The sequence below is a fragment of the Gadus chalcogrammus genome, chromosome 6 (assembly GCF_026213295.1).
Source record: "Gadus chalcogrammus isolate NIFS_2021 chromosome 6, NIFS_Gcha_1.0, whole genome shotgun sequence".
Taxonomy (NCBI): Eukaryota; Metazoa; Chordata; class Actinopteri; order Gadiformes; family Gadidae; genus Gadus; species Gadus chalcogrammus.
This window is the reverse complement of record NC_079417.1, coordinates 22,776,325-22,797,969: the sequence shown is the minus strand read 5'-3', so window position 1 is coordinate 22,797,969 and position 21,645 is coordinate 22,776,325. Positions and strand designations below refer to the sequence as shown.

The following is a 21,645-nucleotide window of genomic DNA, read 5'->3' as shown; positions in this document are numbered from 1 at the left end:
GAAACCTAAGATACACCGCCAAGTCGTTCCTACGTGTTGTGTTTTGTTTAATTTAAACATGCAGAACATATTTTTGCTTAAGTCCTAACACTTTAAAATGCAATGCTACATTTTAACCATGGGCAATGACCATATGCGAAATAAATCCGAATATGAGACAGATGGAGGGATTGTACGTATCGTAAAGAGAAACGTAGACATAAATATTGTTTTATATACAAACGACGGGAAGCGTACTGCTCTTGAATGCGCTCCATAGACGCGCGGTCGCTCGGTGGGCGGAGCTTCAAGCAGGACCACGCTGAAAGGACGCTTCAGTGGGTCAGCTGTCACAGACCTCCAAGCCTGCTCGCAAGATAGAGGCGCTAGCCGGGTGATCTCATTCAACGCTCCACCTGAACGCGTTTGTAGGTTATCCAGCAGTGGTAAAAGCCATTGAGACGAGACAAGAAGACCCCGAGCAGCAACGATGTCTAAGGACCCACAGGAAGGGAAGAGCGATAAGATCATGGACGAGGAGACCAAAGCGTTGTGGTACCCAGACTCTAAGAAAAACACGCACATGAACAGGTTCAGGGCACACATCAATAAGGATTACGATGTCGATCTAGGTGAGTTGAAAGGAGAGACGGGAGATTATGCACTAGGCTACTTTTGTCTTTTGATCTTTGCTGGTCTTGCTATAGTAATGAGTTATAACGGTATATACAATATTATCAGATAATCGAACGATGCGAATTAAAACTAATTGGATCAATGCATTTACCTATTCAGTATGCACCGATGTTTTGGACATAAATAAAATAAGGTGATAGGACATCAAGAGTCCAGACACCTCAGTCGGAGAAAGTCGGCTCCTCCACACTTCCTCGTCTCCTCGCCTGGCTACAGAGCTCACCATGTCTTGGATTAACCTGCTCACACATCACTCGGTGTCAACAGGTCACTTCTCATACTGACCGCCACACGGACAAATCTGCTGTAGCCTGTAGTGGTGGTCCACCCTGTTCCACAACACAGTGTACAGCCTACATCAACACTGTGTATTTCTCATGATTAACTACTATAATCCGGATACTGTGGCATAAATACAGTGTATTACACATGATTAACTACTATTATCTGGATACTGTGCCATAAACACAGTGTATTACACATGAGTATCTACTATTATCCAGATACTTTTACATAAACACAATGTATTACCCATGATTAACTACTATTATCCCGATACTGTGTAATAAACACAGCTTATTACACATGAGTATCTACTATTAATGTATATTATCCGTAACTGTGATGGGTGAGGGTACACAAAGCTCTCCTCATGTCACTTGCAGTGAGTGCTAAAGAGACCCGATTCACCGGATGGAACGGATGGTTAATGAATGGCAACAAAGAGGAGGGGAGAAATGCAGAATGAGTGTTATGCAATGGAGAGGGACCCCAATGCTGCCCGGGCCTAGTAGGTGAAGAGCAGGGTCCACAGATGATCAGACAACTGAGGATGTTTTGTTCTTAGATTTAAATAACAACATTTGGAAACTTATCCTATTCTGTCTGTAACAACATATATTACAGGATGACGAGTTTCACTTTGCGTTACAACCAGCGTTTCTGGTTTTGTGCTAATCTGGCGTTTGGACACATGCCATTGTATCAAACCCAGTAGTACAGTTTGAGTCTTTTGAGTTTGAATCTGTTCCAAATGTACACAGAGAGCCCTGCTGGGTTGTGTAGTCTAAGGCCAACAGGGAAGCGGGCAGACACAACGGAGTAGGAGGAAATGGCTATACAAATGATTGGATATGGATGTGTGTCACCATGTACAACACAGACCCTCTCACCACATGCTCTCTCTGTCTCCAGCCAACTACAATGATCTCTATCAGTGGTCGGTGGACAGCTACCCAGACTTCTGGGCCGAAGTCTGGAGTTTCTGTGGCATCGTCAGCTCCAGCCCGTATGAGGAGGTAGGTGTGTGTGTGTGTGTGTGTGTGTGTGTGTGTGTGTGTGTGTGTGTGTGTGTGTGTGTGTGTGTGTGTGTGTGTGTGTGTGTGTGTGTGTGTGTGTCACATGCTGCAGCCCTCAATAAAGCCATCATCACTCTATTGACATGAGTGTATGTTCAGACACGTGGCAGCTCCACGCTGTAGCCAGTGACCGTGTGGACTTCATGATGCACACAATGACGCAGTGACAGCATGACACAATGGGGGGATTTCACACAACAACCCCAGCCTAAAACACTGTTCCCATACATGGACCCCACACACACATCCATCCATTCCTACATGTCCTCCTGAAGGTCTCCGCCTCTCAAGCCAAACCTCCCTGCTTTCAGGTGATCGATGTGACCAAGCGGGTGTCGGACGTTCCTGAGTGGTTCAAAGGAGCCAGGCTCAACTATGCAGAGAACCTGCTGAAACACACAGACCTGGACAAGGTGGCGCTCTACGCTTCCAGTGAGAACACTCATTCATTCCTTTAGTTCATGTGTTTTTTGTTTGTTGTGTGGCTGGCGGCTGAATCAACAACTCTACCTGTCCGGTCGCTATATTTTAATTGTACTATGATAATGATTACAAATGTTATAATCTGATAATACATTGTCATTGCGACCGTATGTGTCGCACCCAGGCTAGAGCACAGGGAGTGGAATCCGATGCCCCGAGAATGTTTTAGGCTTGATTACAAATAGGCAGTGTCCGCAGGGAAAAACTGTTGAGTGGCAACGCAGGAGATGTAAGAACAAGCGTCCAAACTCCAGTGAGCATTGTCAACTGACCGAATAACTCATTTTCACATGAAACGGTTCGTTGAAGCGTTGCATAACGCTCCGCCTGATACGAATACCAAATAAACCCCACCTGAGTCCACCTGAGACGCCTCGTTAATTAATTAGCACAAAACAGGTGCATTCTCATAGCGAGGCTACAGAACAAGAGGAACCCAATTCGTATTTAAAAGGGAATATTTATAAATCCAAGGTTTCAACGAAAATATAAGATTTCTCCAACTAGATTTTAACGTCATGTTAACCTTCATACCATATAATTTTACTTGGGCACAATGTCATAATGGATGTAATATAATTGTAATACAATTGTATATCCTCTATGTATCAGAATTTACGATGATTTGGTCAGTTCAAGGAACCCCCCCCCCTCCCAGGCCAACAGACCTTGGAGAGTGCAGGGGCGTGTTTATATTCAGGAGGAGTGTGTGATGTGATAAGGCTGAAAATCCATAACACTGAGTCATATTGTACATGCCAGGTTGTAGTAAGATTAAATCCTCGCCCACCCGCCCCCTCCCTCGCTCCCTCGCTCCCTGGCTCCCTCTCCCTCCCCTCGCTCTCCCTCTCATCTCTCGCTGACTGAGTGAAATCGAAATGGAGATAGTATCTGTTAGTACCTGGACACACACACACACACACACACACACACACACACACACACACACACACACACACACACACACACACACACACACACACACACACACACACACACACACACACACACACACACACACACACACACGATCCAACAGGATGTCGTGCAAAGAGATAGGAGTCCTTTATTAGGACAAGCTTCCCGGTCCACCTATAAACGTCAGATAGCTCTTACTTAGCGGGATTACAACAATAGCTCTCTGTCTCTGTGCGCCGTAGCAGAGGAGGCAACTCTGTACTATCATCACCCGTCATCAAGTTAATCAATGATTAACGGAAAAAAATATCTTGTAGTCTAAATGAATAACAAGAATGCTAATATATTAGTGTGTCTTGTCGGTGTTGCTGAAGTTCTGCAATAGCGATAGCTAGCCTTCTCGGTTTTGACCCGATTTGACGGTGTCTCTCTCTGTATCTGTGTGTGTGTGTGTGTGTGTGTGTGTGTGTGTGTGTGTGTGTGTGTGTGTGTGTGTCTGCTTGCCCCGTAGTGGAGTCTAACGAGGAGGTAACCAAGGTGACGTTTGGGGAGCTGCGGCGGGACGTGGCCCTGTTTGCGGCGGCCATGAGGAAGATGGGCGTGCAGACGGGGGACCGGGTCGTAGGTGAGTCCGCCTACTCCATGTTACTCTCTCTGTGGAGCGTAGGCACTCAGGTCTGGAGTATCTTGGGGACGGGTGGCTGGCTCGCCTGGAAATGTCCCTTTGCAATTCAGTGTGAATAAGCTGAGGACCTCCATAAAAACATCCCTCTGGTTCGGAACTGAGTGCTCCTCCTGACCCTGAACCCTCAGAAGCAAAGGGGATCAACTCATTATAAAACCCAGTGGGAAAGAACCCTCTCTCACCCTTAGTCTCTCTTGCTTTCCTGACGTCTTTAATTCAACTTGTTTTATAACTCCTATCTCTTTGCACGACATCCTGTTGGATCGTGTGTGTGTGTGTGTGTGTGTGTGTGTGTGTGTGTGTGTGTGTGTGTGTGTGTGTGTGTGTGTGTGTGTGTGTGTGTGTGTGTGTGTGTGTGTGTGTGTGTGTGTGTGTGTGCGTGTGTGTGTGTGTGTACAGTCTATGCAGTGGATGGTTTTGATCTAACCTCTTTCGCTCCCCTTTTTTCTCTCCCTCTCTTTTGTTCTCTCTCCCTCTCTCCTTTTTCTAATCTCTCATTCTTTCTTCCTCTATCTCTCTCTCGCTCCCTTGCTCTCTCCCTCTCCTAACGTCCTTAATTTGCGCTCTTGTTTTATATCTATTTCCTCGTACAACATCCTGTTGGATTGTGTTTGCTTGTGTGTGTCGTTGTGTGGGTGTGTGTGTGTATTTGTGTGTGTGTGTGTGTGTGTGTGTGTGTGTGTGTGTGTGTGTGTGTGTGTGTGTGTGTGTGTGTGTGTGTGTGTGTGTGTGTGTGTGTATGTGTGTACAGTCTGTGTGCGGTGCCTGGTTGTCTTGGCTCAGCAACTCATTTTGAATCACACCATTCATTTGAAGCCATGCTTTATTTACTCAGGGATGGTTGGTGGGCTTAAGCTGCACAAGGGCTTCTTTGCTCCGTCTATGACTTCTAGTGAGTCGGTCTCATGGTTTATCCACTATAACTTAGACTGAGTCAGTCTCATGGTTTATCCTCCATGACTTCTGAGTCAGTCTCATGGTTTATCCACTATCACTTCTACTGAGTCAGTCTTCATGGTTTTCCACTATGACGACTATGAAGAGTCTTCAATGTTTTTTGTGGGCATAGACAGATGCATGTGCGCTATTGCATGCATGCAGGCAGACAGACAGACAGACAGACAGACAGACAGACAGACAGACAGACAGACAGACAGACAGACAGACAGACAGACAGACAGACAGACAGACAGACAGACAGACAGACAGACAGACAGACAGACAGACAGACAGACAGACAGACAGAAACACATACAAACCATCTGGATCCATGTTTTTTGAAGGTTGGGTATGGAATTCTCCTTTTTGGCCATTTTTTTTATAAAATTACTTGAAATCGTTATCATAACCCACCTACAGCCACTGAGTTAGAAGTAGTGACATGACCATTAAACAAGTCAATCATCTGTGGAACGGGCGGGGCTCGAAAAACTCCAGCCAATGATTTCCAGACCCACCGAGAGAGGAAGTAAGTACGTCAATCAAACGGTCGTACTGCACTCCCCCGCTCCACGCGCGTGACCCCTTCGTACACATACTCAAAGCTCGTGACCCAGAGCAAGCTTCTGTTTGTTGTTATCCTGCGGTAGCTACTGGAGCTAGCTAACTAGCTAATGGCTCGCTCTCTCGCATCTGTGTTCGCGTTCGTGCATGATTGCGCGTCTATGTACTTGGAATGGGTGGTCAGAGTCAGCGTTAAAGGAGAGGGGGTAGGACCATTTGAGTTGTGTATTTTCAAAATCTGCTGGCGTTTCGCAAATCCCATACCCAACCTTTAAGTAATAACTGACATCAAGCAGCTGATAACACCAATAGCAAGCATAGTACATAACACAAAGGGCCCTATTTTAACGGTCTGAAACACAAGTGAGAAGCGCCAAGCGCAAGTAGCTTTGTGGGCGGTTCTACAGCGATGTCGCTAGTTTACCGGCGCGAAAAATGATTCTTGCGCCCGGCGCGAAATATGATTCTTGCGCCTGGCACATATCTAAAAAGGGTTGGTCTGAAGTAGCCTAATTACCCGTAGGTGTGGTTTGGGCGTAACGTGCAACCAACCAATGAGAGTGCCAGCTCCCATCCCCTTTAAGAGCCATGAACGCATTTGAATCTGAGTTGATATTTTGACAGCACGTCTGCAGTCTCCCATGAGACAGATGCACATGAATTTCAAACTGCAAATGGCTCAGTTTATGGCCAAATAATATGGCCTAACTCACACATGGAATAAGGTTCAAATACATTTCTGCAAAGAAAACGTATATGATATGCGATAACTGTGGTTCTTTTTAATGATATACGCAATACATTATAAACAACATAGTTTCTTATCAGTATTGTATGCATTATCGCTATCGACCTGTGTCCCCCCGTTAATATACATTTCCATGGACTGTATTATGCGTTACATGTTTATTTTGCGTGTGTTTTAACAGATGGACACACACACCCGCGTCCGGTGTGTGCGTCACAATGCGCGCCCGATCATTCATTCTTTTTCACACTCACTCGCGGTCAACAATGTTTTCTCACGATCAAATACTCATCAATCCTAAAAGTTATGGGCATGTACACGATGTCTGTGTCTAGAAAATATGTCTTTGCTGTACGGTGTTTGCAGATGCATTGATTTAAAAGTACAACTTATTACCGCTGTATCAGCTGTTCTTTCCCAAATAATTTACCAAGCATGTGTGGCTAGGTAGATGAGAGAAGCAAAGTGTATGCGCGAGGTGCACAAGCAACATTATGCATGCGCCCTTAAAATAGCATCTGAACAACACGCCACTGACTTTAAACCAGGTATTTTCTGGTTTGTGGCGCAAGTGGTTTATGAAACGTCAAAATAGCAGCAGGGAACGTTTGCGCCAGAACACGCCTCCTCCTTTCGCCAAGCTGCCCCTTGGGGCGCAAGATCATTCCGTAATATACTGACGCGTGGCGCAGGAGGGAAAAGCACGCTCTGCGCCAGTTGCAAACTAGCAACGACACATGTGCCAGTGATTAAGTCAATTGCGCCAGACGCAAGATAGGGCCCTAAAGGTACGGCCACACTGAACGCATTACGCGCGTAGGATTACACACGTAACGCGCCTAACCTGCCGCTTGACCATTGTGAGTCACAAAAATAGTTCAACGCGCCTAACGCGCCTAACGTGCCTACGCAGCTAGATGAGCCCGCCCAAAACTTATCTTCCCCCGCTACTTTTCTTTTGCTCCACAAACATGGCTGAGATCACCACCATCTCTGCGCTGTATTTGTTGTGGGAGTTCGGGGAGAGTAGGAAACCCAAACGCTGTCGTGTTTGGGTGCATGACATCCTCCGTAGGCGCTCATAGCTGGGTGAGTTTCAGCACCTCCCCCAGGAACTCTGCCTGTATGACGGCCGGTTCCAGCGGTATTTTCGGTTGACTGGGGCCATGTTCGATGAGCTACTAGCCCGGGTTGGTGCCCGGATCTCCCGTCAGGACACCAACTACAGGCGCTCCCTATCAGCTACGGAACGCTGCGGAGTGCTGCCGAGCTACGGAGCGCCTGTCCTCCGTCTCTCTGCCACTGACGTCGGGTCAAACTCAAAGCTGATTGGCTATCGCGGCTAAGCGTCAAGGGTAGGAACGTAAAAAGTTAAAAATGTTGAACTCCGCGCGTAGGCGGGTTGGGTGCGTGGGCGCGTTATTTAGGTGCGTAAAATGCGTCTTACACGCCTAATGCACTGTTTAGCGTGTGTAACGCATATACGCGCCTAAACCAATGTTTCCCTCTGCAAAAATGCCGATTTTCTACGCCTCTAACGCAGGTAACGCGTTCAGTGTGGCCGTACCTTAAAGGTGCTTGCACACCTCGCCGCACGGCAACCGCCCTTATAACCACCTTGCTCCCGGAGGGGTTCAGCGCGGCGGTGTGAAGGGCCAGGCGTTTTCAAAAGCGCCGAAAGTTTCACCACGGGGAAAGCTGAGTGGTAGGGCAAAATCTGTGCGTGTTCACGTGGGCGGCAACCGCTTCCTGGTTTACAGCCGCTTTTGTGAGCGCCTCCCCTCTGCCGCCCTTCCCTCATTGAAATGAATGGAGGCGGCGAGTTGCAGCGAGGCGCTTAGTCTGACATGCAGCCAAGTAAATCTGAATTACTTTAATAATCGGACACTGATAATCACAGCAAAACGATGTGCCTTTCTGTGTTTTGCATTTTAATAGATCGACTTTATGTTGGTCGGCTGATCATTGTTTCACTAATATGGCGAGGTATTTAAGTAACAAGGTAGGGCGTTTTGCCCAGTCACTTCTATAAGATGGAATAATTGATTGTTCTTATGGCGTCACCGTCACACTGAATGCCTTGACTAGGGACTTTCTCTAGTACCAAATCAGCGTACCATCGCGGCACGTAGCTCACTCCTAGCTCACTCTTAGCCCAAGGTCTTATATTTCTACACTGAAAGGAGAGTCAAGTGTCTTTGCACTGTGTGTGTGTGGGTGTGTGTGTGTGTGTGTGTGCACGCACACATTCGCGCCACGAAGCATTAGCTTAATGACATGAGCTCATTGGGATGCGAACAAAGTGCAGATATGAGAGCGAGTGAGAGAGAGAGAGAGAGAGAACCATGGCCTATATGTCTGCTTGTGTTGTGATTTAGTTTGGTTCTTCGCTTACGTTGACAATCTAAAAGACATTGAAGCCCACCGGAACAAATTTGAATGAATAAAATAGAAAGAGGGGTGATAGAGAGACAGATAGAGAGATAGAGGGAGATAGAGGGAGAAATGTCCCTGCCCCAGGGAGCTTGTTCAGAGACATAAAGGCACTTAGCTGATGAAACCAGACGAGATTTATACTGCGCACCCACGTGGATTAATCCTCAGGAAGGTGAGGCCTCTATTTGTCCCTTGCTGAGCTGTCTTCTAACAAGACCAGACCCTCTTTTCCTCTTTCCTTTCCTCAAGAATATAACTCAAGGCTTTAGGTCCATCTTTCAGAGGGCTATATTCATTTCAAAGGAATTAATTAGCTTCATTAATCCCGATGAAAATCATTTGCCGGACTCAAGATTGAAAAATAAGATAACAGCTGTATAAGTAGATGAAATCTAAAAAAAAGGTGATAGGTTCACAAACATTTTAGATAAACTATTCATAAACATGCAAATATATGGAACCACAAAGTGGCTATTCATACGGTTCATCTACGTCACGTTTTCTGGAACGCCGCCATTTGCACGACCGATCTCGCCAAGTATGGCCGCCCATACCGCTCATCTGAATGCAAGAGAGAAACAGAGATATTATCGATTTTAGGCTCCGATCCTTATTTGTTATCCCTAGTTTTTTTTTAGTCCATTAGTATGCTTGCCTCAAATCAATCTTCATGACATATATATTTATTTAGTCCACAACCCCTCCCCATACAGTGGAGATATCTTGAAAGCGTTCAAGAGCTGGATGGGTGAAGGACGCTAAAGTGAGGCACTTGGCCACCAATAATCTTTATCTGATAAGGGCAAAGTTAAGTACGATATATTTGTGACTTGTGAACTGTTTGTGGTGGGTTACTATCATTGATCGTTGAAATCAGTCATCAAATCATTGACGATAATTTCGCCGGGGACGCTTAGGACGAGTTTTCTTCAAGAATTTTGTACCCACAACAAAACCCCGATTTGAATTATTATGGATTATTGATTATAATTATTATGCATTATTTTGGACAATGAATGAGGTATTAATACCAATACTCTTTGCCTGGAGCCTGGGACGATGTCAACATTGGGTATATGGAGCAGAACATAGTGGGTCATATGTCAACGTTTTTTGCATGCATTTTATTCATTAGTAAGCTACATGGATATGCCATCTTTCAGAACCTTTCATTACCTGCACTAAAGAGAATAAAAGAGCGCATCCTCATTGTTTGATTGTGGTAGTACCGTCGTAGGTGTTGTTGTTGGTGCTGAGTTACCACTGAAATCAGTGGGTCAGTGGGTGGGATCGGTCGTCAAGATGGCGCCGCAAAGCTACAGTGACGTCACGTGAACCTTATGAATAACAATGTGGATAACACATTGTTATCTACAATTATCTTCAAGGGCCTCATTGCAAATCCGCTTCCATAAATAATAATATGTCAACAGAATGGTTCCTCAAGTCCTGAAGGACAAATTCACATCTGATCCCCTCTCATACACTCTTGTAATCTTTAATCTAACATCATTACTTGATTGACTTGTACAGGTGCATCATCTTATTCCACTCTGTCACACATTCATTAAACAGTAGTCATGCTTTCCAAAATGTCTCTCTCTCTCTGTCTCTGTCTCTTCGCTAATGTTATTTCGATTAAAATATCTGCCGTTTGAAATGAAAATATTTTAAGTCAAGTTAAGTGTTATGGTTAGATATGCTGCCAAGGGGCTAAGTGGTTTACCTAGAGACACACACACACACACACACACACACACACACACACACACACACACACAACCCACACCCACACACACACACACACACACACACACACACACACACACACACACACACACACACAATCCTTGTCTATTGTTTTATCTTGGCTAAAACTGGTATCCCCTGTATGTCTGGTTACTTAACAGTAAATTACAAGATAGTGAATCATGCTCATTACCTTCAGCTGGGTGAGCATAAGTATAGAAATACTAAGGCTCTGGGAATTTCCCTTCTAGCATTGCGAAAGATGTTAGGGTGTTGTGATTCTGTGAATGTAGTCCAAATGTGGAGTCCAACCAGAATATGGATGGATTTGTTTTGTTGGCTTAAGCTAGATTTCTAGTTGTACGCAAAGCATTTCTGCGAAGATAATTCAAATATAGTGCTTTGAAGGCATTTGTGGTTTGGCAGCCAGCTGAGTCTGCCAGGTGTATTCGTCTTATTCTTGCGTCGGGCCGTCCAAAACCAAACCAAACACTACATCATCACCGGATGTCCGCTCCCCGCTCCGGCCCCGGTCAGAGATGAGGTGATGTGTCTCTCCCCAGGGATGGGCAGTGTGTTGCTCCTCTGAGATTGTCTGTGTGTACGTGTAGGGCTGGGACCAGCAAAAGCTGTTTGTTTGTGGGGTTAACCACAGCACTTTCATTGTGACCGCATGAGCTCAACACTGAGATGGCGGGTATGAAACAGATACCTCTCCACTATAAAGGGTTCATCCCTGTTTGATGAGATGAATCAATAATAACATTAAGAAGAACAGTCTATATCTAACACAGCCCCGCTGCAGCGCTTTTATGGGCTGTACGTTTCATTAGCCGTACAGTTCGATGAGGAACACACTCACTCACTGGTTGGCTTTGTCATTCTGCGTCCTATTCTACCCTGTCTGTGGGAGCCTTTGCTGTGATGGATGGCTGGAGTCATTGACTTTGTCACTGCATCGTTATGATTCTAGCAGGCCTCGCAACCAGAGAACATTTTCTCATTTCCCAGGTCGATCCAAACATGTGTACCTCTCTCTCCTCATCCAAAGTCTCTTCCTCTCTATCAGACTGTTATTTTCTAGATAACAACACCGCTTGTACTATTGGTTTGCATTGTAGACTCTATCTATTGGTTAAAGTACAAATACAGCCTAAAACTATTTGCCATTGCGATAAAACGTCTGTTAGCGGTGAACAACTTACCCCAGGTCCTATTTTTCCGATAAGTATCGTTATAGCAATTTGTGACGTCATCATGTCAGATCTGCTCCTGTATGCCATTTTCTTTCGTTACCCACAATTCTTTTGGTTATTCCCTTTCAACATCATGAGGCAAAATTCATTAATATTGATATCTATTAATATTAATACGTATTAATAGTTAATAATACATTCATAAATAAATAAAAATATCCAATGTGTAACGATATGTATAAAAGGCTTTTAAAAAGTCTATTAGTAATTGTGAAACCTACACATATACAATTTGCCACACTGCCGATCACATTTCGACAATAACGACAGTGGGATCAGAGAGCTGGTTACCCGGCCACGCTAACGTTAGCTTAGCCAGGACCGCATTCTAGAACACTCAATGTAAAGCACACCTGTATCTCTTTGTTGCCTAGGTTACCTGCCTAACGGCGTCCATGCGGTGGAGGCCATGTTGGCCGCCGCCAGCATCGGAGCCATCTGGAGCTCCACCTCCGTGGACTTTGGAGTCAACGTAAGGACGCATATCTAAGCGGATGTTTGTGTGCGCCAGCGTACCTGTATGTGAGGGAACTTGCATTAGTAGAATTCCACTGTAATCAATCCCCTCATGGATAGATTACAATGGACTGGTTCGACCATGTGGCCTCTTGCTTTGAGTTTTTTTATTAGACTGACACCTTTTGGGAAAATATGGAATTGCAAGATGTGTTCATAACAAAAGTTTTTTTATTAATTAGTATTGGGCTTGATTTGATGTGATCTATTTTGACATTATGTATTACAAATAATGATAATTCTATATTGTATATTGTATACCTTTCAGGACGCCCAAGATGACCTTACACTGCAGTAAAAAATTAATCAGAGAAGTGTTAAAAATCAATGAATATATTACAATGACCTACAGACACAGAGACACTAGAATCATTAACTAACAGAAGGGCATAGAGAAAAAGTATTGACTATATTAGACCCATCTCTCTCTCTCTCTCTCTCTCTCTCTCCCCTATTCAATCACTCACTCATTTCTCCCTCCCACTTTCCCTCTCTCAGGGCGTTCTGGACCGGTTTTCCCAGATCCAGCCGAAGCTGATCTTCTCAGTGGCGGCGGTCATCTACAACGGCAAGACCCACGACCACATGGAGAAGCTGACCAGTGTGGTCAAAGGTCAGAGTCCGTCTTGTCTCTCTCTGGGTCCGTTTAGTGGTCGTTCTCTGTTCTCTGACTTGTAACAGTCACTGCTTAGTATGTCTGCATTACGTGGTAGGTAGGACATCTAAGGCGACGTGTGTCACTGGCGGGTTTTTTGTGTGTGTGTCTAGGACTGCCTGACCTGAATAAAGTGGTGGTGATTCCCTATGCACGCACCAAAGAGGAGACAGACATCTCAAAGATCCCCAACAGGTTTGTCGGTCTGCCTATCTGTGTGTCTGCCTGTCTGTCTGCCTCTCTGTGTGTCTGTCTGTGTGCTTGTGTGCCTGTCTGTCAGCCTGCCTGTCTGTCTGCCTGTCTGTCTGCCTCTCTGTGTGTGTTGGTCTGTCTGTCTGTCTGTCTGTCTGTCTGTCTGTCTGTCTGTCTGTCTGTCTGTCTGTCTGTCTGTCTGTCTGTCTGTCTGTCTGTCTGTCTGTCTGTCTGCCTCTCTGTGTGGTTGATCTAATACTAAATCATCATTCATTGAGTTCTGAGCGATGAAGGGGTTATAAGATGAAGTCTTATAACCAAAACAGAAACTTCTTCAGGGTTTCTCTAGAATATATCTGCACCCTTTAGGTTCATGATTCATTATTTTATTAATCTGGAAGAAAACCATTTTCTCTACTCGATAACAGATTTATAAATAGAGAAGGAAATAAGAAGAAAGAGAAGAAATAAAAAAATATGCGTACATATGCCACACTTGACATAAAATCTTCATAAACATGCAAATATATGGAACCATAAATTGACTTGCATGCTGGATAATCAAAAAGATTATATTGAAATGTAAAACATGACAATTGTCCTCAGTGCAAATCCGCTCCCATAAAGACATACCATGGCTACTGAATGGTTCCTCAAGTCCTGAAGGCGACATTTACATCTCTCCCTGCTCCCTCTCATCCACTTAGTCATGTTTAATCTAACAGTGGTGCATCATCTTATTCCGCTCTGTCACACATTTATTCAATGCTTTGTGTAGTCATGCTTTTCCAAGTGTTAAACAGTCTCTCTCTCTCTCTCTCTCTCTCTCTCTCTCTCTCTTCTCTCTCTCTCTCTCTCTCTCTCTCTCTCTCTCTCTCTCTCTCTCTCTCTCTCGCGCGCTCTCGCTCTCTTCCAGTGTGTTTCTGGATGAATTCCTGGCCTATGGAATGGGCGAGGGAGACCAGTTTCCCCAGCTGGAGTTTGAGCAGCTGCCCTTCAACCACCCGCTGCTCATCATGTACTCCTCTGGGACCACTGGCGCCCCCAAGTGTATGGTCCACTCTGCTGGGGTAAGACACGCCCCCTCCCCACCTTCCCTCTGTAGTTCTCAAGTACATAAGACAAGACCCCCCTCCCCCCACCTTCTCTGTGTATTTCGAAAGTCCATAAGACACGCCCCCCCCCACCTTCTCTCTGTAGTTATTAAGTACATAAGACACGCCCCCCCACACCTGCCGTAGTTCTAAAGAACATAAGACACACCCCCCAACATGGTACAAACATGAGAGAACATGGTAAAGTACGGGCAGGCACTTTCTGAAAAAAAGGTCAGGTGATTGGATGAATCATCTGTCCGTCACTGTCTATCACGTATCCCATAGAATCCATTGTTCCTCGTAGGACGCTGATCGTACAAACCACTGCAGTTCAGCAACAAGAGCATACATTGAAGCCTGGCAAGTGGGTGTTATCTTGTGACTCTAACCGGCTCGCAAGGGAAGGCTTAAGGCCCATCAGGACAAGAACTTCAGAGCCCCCACTGTAATTATCCTTGTACATCCTGCTTGAGTCCATGTTGGACATGCCCACACCGGTGAGAGGCTGCACTGGTTTATGGAATGAGTAGTTCCTTCACTTGTTCGCAAAAAAATATGTACACAGTACCTTTGCCTTTCTTCCGTTTTCCAAATTATTTTTTGCCCCGGATCAAACGTGTTATGGTAACGCTACCGTGACAAATGATTGGCTTTGTTCCAGGCTTAAAACTCTTTATATAACGATTTTATGGGAAATTAACTTCCGGAACCAGAGCTGTTCTGAAAGGGGGCGATCACTGTTGCGTCTTTTTTCCATCTTCCAGCACAAGGTGGCAGCAGCATCACATTTTTCCAGACCAGAATAAAATTGTGCTCCTTGCTTTCCAGGTCTAAAAGTTGTGTTGAGGGTTCTGATTTGCATGTGTTGTTTTTATGTATGTGTGTTTTGTCTTTGTCTGTATGTTGTGTGCAACGTGTGTTGTGGGTCTGTGTGATTGTTGCTTTGTGGATAGATTTGTTTAACTATGAGGCCCACTTCTCTCTTCACACACACGCACGCACACACGCACGCACGCACGCACGCACGCACGCACGCCCACCGCAACGCACGCCACGCACGCACGCACGCACGCACGCACGCACCACAAACAGCACGCACACAAACAGCACGCACACACACACACACACACACACACACACACACACACAACACACACACACACACCACACACACACACACACACACACACACACACACACACACACACACACAGCAGGGGATGGGGTCACTGTTTATCTTCGCCACCTTGTTTGTGTATCCTTTACAAACCTCCCAATCTTGTCTGTATCTGTTTCTGTCTGTCTGTCTTTTTCTCTCCTTATTTGAATGTGTTGGGGAAACATTATTGGAATGGATGAGTAAAAGTGGTCAACAGCTTCCTTTGGCATCTGATCAGCCTCTTACTGGGGGAAGTTGACCTGTCCGTCTTTGAGAGCAGGTTAGAGCAAAGGATGTGAGTCGGATTGGGGCCTATCTTCAATGGTGAGGACCAGTGTTTGGAGTTCGCGGTCAATTCTAATAAGCAACTGACATAACCACTGCGAACGACGTGTAAACCCAACGGCTGAATTTCTCTAAAGCAATCTGCTCCATAATAGATGAGGAACTACCGTTTCAGATGAGTGATGGTGTAGGGGGCTGCTTTAGCGCATCTTGGTTGAAGTAGAATTATAACGCAGTTTGTTACACAATAGATAACATAAACTATAATTACTTAAGAAACTAAAATCTCTGTTTAGCGAACTCAATCATGTATATGTGTGTATATATATACTGTGCAGTATATGTGTGTGTGTGTGTATGTGTGATGAAGCTTTCTTTTTATTAGATAAGACCAGTCTCTCTGTCTCTCTCTCTCTCTCTGTGTCTCTCTGTCTCTCTGTCTCTCTCAATCTCTCTCTCTCTCTCTGTCTCTCTCTCTCCCTCCCCCCCTGTTACACTCACACCATAATGGCGTGGGCACAACTATAGTATGGCTAAAGTAAACCTTTGCAGTGACCCTGTCTGTCCACTCTGGCGCCACCAATTAGCCCCGGGCTCGTTTGGCCGCTGTTCCCTGCTGCGGCGGGACGCTGTGGCCCTGCTGGCGGCTTGGCCGTGGTGGAGAGGCGACGCGTCTGTTCCCCTTACGCCCTCGCCGTGGCATACAGATTCATATTAACCTGAAACCCGGGTGCAAAGAGACCACGAGACATACAAACAAATGCATCTGTGCACACACACACACACACACGCTAACACACAACACACCAACACACACACACACACTAAACACACACAAACACACAAAAAACACACACACACACACACACACACACACACACAACACAGACACCACACCACAAAACACACACCAACATACGTCTGCGCACAACCCTACAGTGGGTTCTCATCCCCTGATTGCAGGACTTGGCGGTGAAACAGCCCCTGGTCACCCACATCGAGCGTGATTACGCATTGATAACAATAAAACAAAAACAAAAATTATTGTTATCTCAAATGTCAGCAGCCTGGCTAATCAAAGCCGCATGGTCAATAAAGGGATTACATGACCTGTGAAATTATTATTATAAATGTATTAAATTAACATGATCCGTCTCGCTCTCTCTTCTCTCTCCCTCTCTCTCTCTCTTTCTCCCCAGGGGACACTTATTCAACATCTCAAAGAACACATTCTCCATGGCAACATGACCAGCAGCGATGTCATCATCTATTACACCACGGTAGGCACAAAAACAGAAACTGATACACGGAAAAAAACTTCTGCCAGCCGTCCAAAAGCAAACCCAACAAGCCCAGCTGCTGCTTCCTGCTCTGACAAGGGTGTTTTCGCATCTGAAATGAGAAACCTATCCAAACTTGTTCCTTAACCCCCCCGAAATGTACACAAATGCTCTGATCTCAGAGACACCCGTCAACGCCTGAGCGCACTGCTTGAAGGCGTTCCTCAAGGAACCCATCCCGGTCCCTTGATGAATCCATTATAACTTGTTGAAGGAAACGGCGGCAGCTCATACAAAGAGTTTCCGAGTGGAGATTACATAGACGATGAAATAGCAACAGGCGTGGAGAAGCGGCTCACGCCAGGCCTCCCCAATAGGTGCTTCCTCAATTACACCCCCGAAACACGCATTCCCGCACGCTCCAGCGCTCTCATCTGGGCCTCCGCTCTGGCTGAGCGCAGATGAAAGGTGGTGTCTTCAATGCTAGCTTGATTTAAAATGTTCCCCTTGAAAGGGGCTTGTGTTTGTGTAAACTGATGGTGGTTGGAAGCCGGGGCTCAAAGCTTATGCTATGTGCCTCACAAAACCAAATCAAAAAGCCACACAGCATGCCTGGCACAAAGGCACTGTTGTCAAGTGGAAAATCGTTTTTTGTTTTTTCTGAAAGACTCCGGAACTCCGGAAAAGTGCTTTTTCTGAAGGAGTAAAAAAAAAAAAAAGTAGAAATCCTTTCTGTATTCTTTATCCTGTTCATTTGATGTTCACACCGAAGGTACGCACACACAGTTACTGGCTGTGATGTCAATCATATGACTACACAGCGCAACTCACGCATAATTTGAAACACTTTGTTGACGATGAAGCTGTATATGCATACATGTGTTAATGCATATCTAACTCTGTGTCTGTGTGTGTGTGTGTGTTGTGTGTGTGATGTGTGGATGTTTGTCAGTGTTTTTGTGGGTCATGTTGACAGACGGGCTGGATGATGTGGAACTGTGCTGGTGTCCGCTCTGGCCGATCGTGGCTTCGTGTGGTTTTTTATAATGTACGGCTCACCGTCTCCGTGATGGCGCGGGCGAACGACCAACGTACGTGTGATGGGACCTCACAGACCGCTGGTGTAACGTTGGTGAGATATAAAACACACACAACAACTGGAACACACATACAGTAACACATACGGATAACCATGTGGCGGCTGTGGCGTTTTTAAAGGGATGAAGGAAGGACTGCGCGCTTGGTTACCATTCGGCCCTGCATTCCTGTTGGTGATATTGTGTGGCTAAGTATGTTAGACTCCAAGTATGTTATCCAGTGTTTTTTGGTGAACTACAAAATATGCAGGAAGGGAGTTATGTGAACAAATGTATACAAAGCCACCAGTGGCATCACTGAAATTTGAGAAGGAAAGGGATGCAAAGCATATTAGTCAAATCAGGCCTACTATTGATTTGTAAAAGTAAAGTCAAAAATCTGGCCTATCTATTGGCTATTTTTGCCCTCACTGACTGAAGTTATTTAGCTATGTTTATTTACAGTTACAATTGCTTGTAATGCTACCAGTAAGTCATGCGTACCTAGCAAACCATGTAGCAACTCACAACACTGACGTTGCCATTACTTCTGATTGACCATTGATTTGGGAAGTGGTCGACCTCTTCTGAATGACTGGAATGGAGTTTTTGTAATAAGACGTTAACAATGTCCTCCGTTTCCTAATGTTTTCCATTGTGCATTTAGGATCTCGCTATCGCAGATTTCACTTGCGCTGCGTCCTCAGACTGAGCACCGCGGCAATGCAGACCGGGTTTGTTATCGATCAACGCGTTGCCCAGATTTCCCGCCCAATGATAATTTTCCAGCCTAACATGGTTAAAAGTAGCCCAATTGGGTGGGAAATCAGACCAATCTGGCAACACTGCTCAACATCCAGGGATCCTGCTTATTGGTTCATAGCGCAGACGGATAGATTTTTGCGCGAATCAGACCCCTTAAGGTCCCACCCACTCAGAGGAGGATTTTCCTCCTCTCTCCCCTTGAAACCCATGTTATCCACCGGCCGCCAGTACTTTCAGGAAAATGAATGGGAGTCAATGGCGGCGGAGGGAGGACGTTCCTCCCTGAAGTAATTGTCAATAGGCGATAGGGGTGCTAATGTCCCCTTACCCAGGGAAACTAACATTATATATTCAAAGGCAATAAAGTATCATATTTAAGGGCATTAATTCATTACAATAGTCTACATTTTTTATTCTCAACAATGTTAGGGAGGATCTTCCTCCCTCTCCTCAATGGAGAAGCCTCCACTGGGATATACACATACGCACACACACAAGCTAAAATAACGCATACGCATGCACACACAAACACCACCACACAACACTACACACACACACACACCACACACAGCACACACACACACACACACACACACACACACACACACACACAGAACGTATACGCATATACAGACACACACACGCACACAAAACACACACACACACACACACACACACACACACACACACACACACACACACACACACACAAAACGCGCTCACACTTGCACATATATACACACACAAACAAAAAACACAGGCATACACACTCTCTGGAAGGTTCAATTTAAGAAATAAAACCATAAATATAATAATAACATGAGTTCAGTCGGGTCATCTAGATATTGGGCGTTTAGCTTTAATAACACTGCAAAACGATGTCATCTTGTTTTTCTCTTTCCCGTTATGGGGAAGAACATTGTTACCCGAGCAACCGATGTGTAAAGGACCACAGACACAGAACTAATTATCACAAAAAGCACTGTTCTCGAACAACACTGGGCGCCGCGTCCTCAAGATATAAACTTTCACAGCATCCTCCTTTTTTATTCAACCAAACACTTGGCTGCGAAGCGTGTCTTTTGAGAGCAGCCCAAGAAGAGCATTTTGTAGGCAGCAGCAGCAGTGGTTTCCTCTCCCATCGTGCCCAACAGTGGTGTCCACAGGAGCAGAACAGAAGCTCTGTTCCTCCTCCTCCTCCTCCTCTTCAGCTTCTTCTTCAGTGTCTCAGATGTTCCTTCACTGTCCCAGCAGGCTCGTACTGAGCATGCTCGGTGAGTCTTGCCTTGATGTATGAAGGTTTAGCACCAAAGGCTATAGTGTTGCTGGCTCAGCGAAACCCATCCTTTACAAACGAGTGGATCTCCAGGCTCAGGAGACGGACACCCCCCCCTTCAGCGAGGATCCAATATTATCATAAATTGGCAAGTTAGAGAGTTCTCCCTGAGACACTCAGTGGCTAACAGACAGAAAGTCAAACAAAGAATCTATGTACAGTGATTTGGAACCATAAGGCTTGACCCAATCTACCAAATAAGAAGCAGTGAACTCAAGTAATTACAAAACCTGACTAGGATGCTTTAAAATGTGTATGAAATGTATCGTTCTGAAAACCCTGGCTGGCTTGATGGATAAATTAATAGATCGGTGAATGATGGATGGGTAGATGGATGAATGATGGGTAGATGAATGGATGGATGAATGGATGAATTGTTCTGTAGATGGATGAATGATGGGTAGATGGATAGATGGGTGATTAGATGGGTGGATGGATGAGTGAATAGCTGGATGGGTTGGTAGATGGATGGCTGGAACTGGGTGGATGGATATGCAGATGGATGGATGGATATAAAGATGGATGGATTGATATAAAGATGGTATTGGGTAGAAGGATGGATATATAGACACCAAACGCTGTCCCCCTCCTGTTCTCTACACTGATCCATCCTCTTTGTGGCTGCTAGGACACCGTGGAAACGGCTACCTTTCCAGTTGCTGTCAGGGCGCCGTGCCGTGAGATAAATGTCCTCCATGTGCGTTTTGGAAATGAATGGCTGGCTGAAGCGGAGGCGGCTAGCTAGCTAGCGGGGGAGGCGGGGACGCTAAAGCCTAGCCCGAGCAAGATTCATCTACGTAGAGGAAATCAATGAAGGGGCCCCCGCCATTACCCGGGAAAGATGGATGGAACGCCTCGGCTCGGAGGAGAGTCTTGAAGCAATTAGGTGTCAAGGTTGCCCTGGCCTGGACACATTTTCCAGATGATGCCGTTGTGTTGGGAATCTTCCGGGAAAACACTGCTTTCTCTTTTTATTTTTTTCGCTTTGCGTGGATGTGGGTTTTCCTAATTGGGGATAAATGTGTCAGATCGTCGGCGCTTGCAGCAGCACAGGGAGACGTAAACCTCCTTGTTGCGGGATGTTTCGATTCTTATCAAACTTTATTGGACACATTTTTCCTGGTAAAAGGGGCTCGGGTCTAGTTGCCCATTGAACCGTGTGTTGCACTCCTCCCGCAGATTTGCATTTGCTGCGGACGGAAAAATCTGTTCTAAAGTCACTTTGTAGAGCTAGAGCTAATGCTCCAGTAGGGCTCTCAGCCTCATCTTCAGCTGCTAAACTCTGGCATAACACGGTGGTGAGTGGACGGGAGGGGAGGTAGGGAGAAAAAGGATGGATGGGAGAGAGGAAACAGACGTGGGGAGAGAGGTTGGAAGAGGAGACAATGGTTAAGGGCGGAGGATGGGGTGGTCGGAGGAAGTGAAAGTGAAACTGAGGTGGGATTTGTCGGACCGGCTATAATGCACAACAAA

General features: G+C 45.6%; 1 protein-coding gene across 1 annotated transcript in view; it reads left to right on the top strand.

The window, feature by feature from the left end:
* The first annotated feature begins 312 nt into the window (after nt 1–312).
* The window catches only part of aacs (acetoacetyl-CoA synthetase), a 39,528-nt gene continuing 18,195 nt past the window's right edge, over nt 313–21,645 (top strand). The window contains exons 1-12 of the mRNA XM_056592734.1: nt 313–611; nt 1,870–1,973; nt 2,345–2,465; nt 3,946–4,059; nt 12,186–12,283; nt 12,826–12,940; nt 13,096–13,177; nt 14,091–14,244; nt 16,915–16,995; nt 17,972–17,993; nt 18,410–18,436; nt 21,600–21,627. Of these exons, the coding sequence (XP_056448709.1) occupies nt 470–611; nt 1,870–1,973; nt 2,345–2,465; nt 3,946–4,059; nt 12,186–12,283; nt 12,826–12,940; nt 13,096–13,177; nt 14,091–14,244; nt 16,915–16,995; nt 17,972–17,993; nt 18,410–18,436; nt 21,600–21,627 (1,088 nt within the window). The 5' untranslated portion in view covers nt 313–469. The remainder of the gene's footprint in view (nt 612–1,869; nt 1,974–2,344; nt 2,466–3,945; nt 4,060–12,185; nt 12,284–12,825; nt 12,941–13,095; nt 13,178–14,090; nt 14,245–16,914; nt 16,996–17,971; nt 17,994–18,409; nt 18,437–21,599; nt 21,628–21,645) is intronic.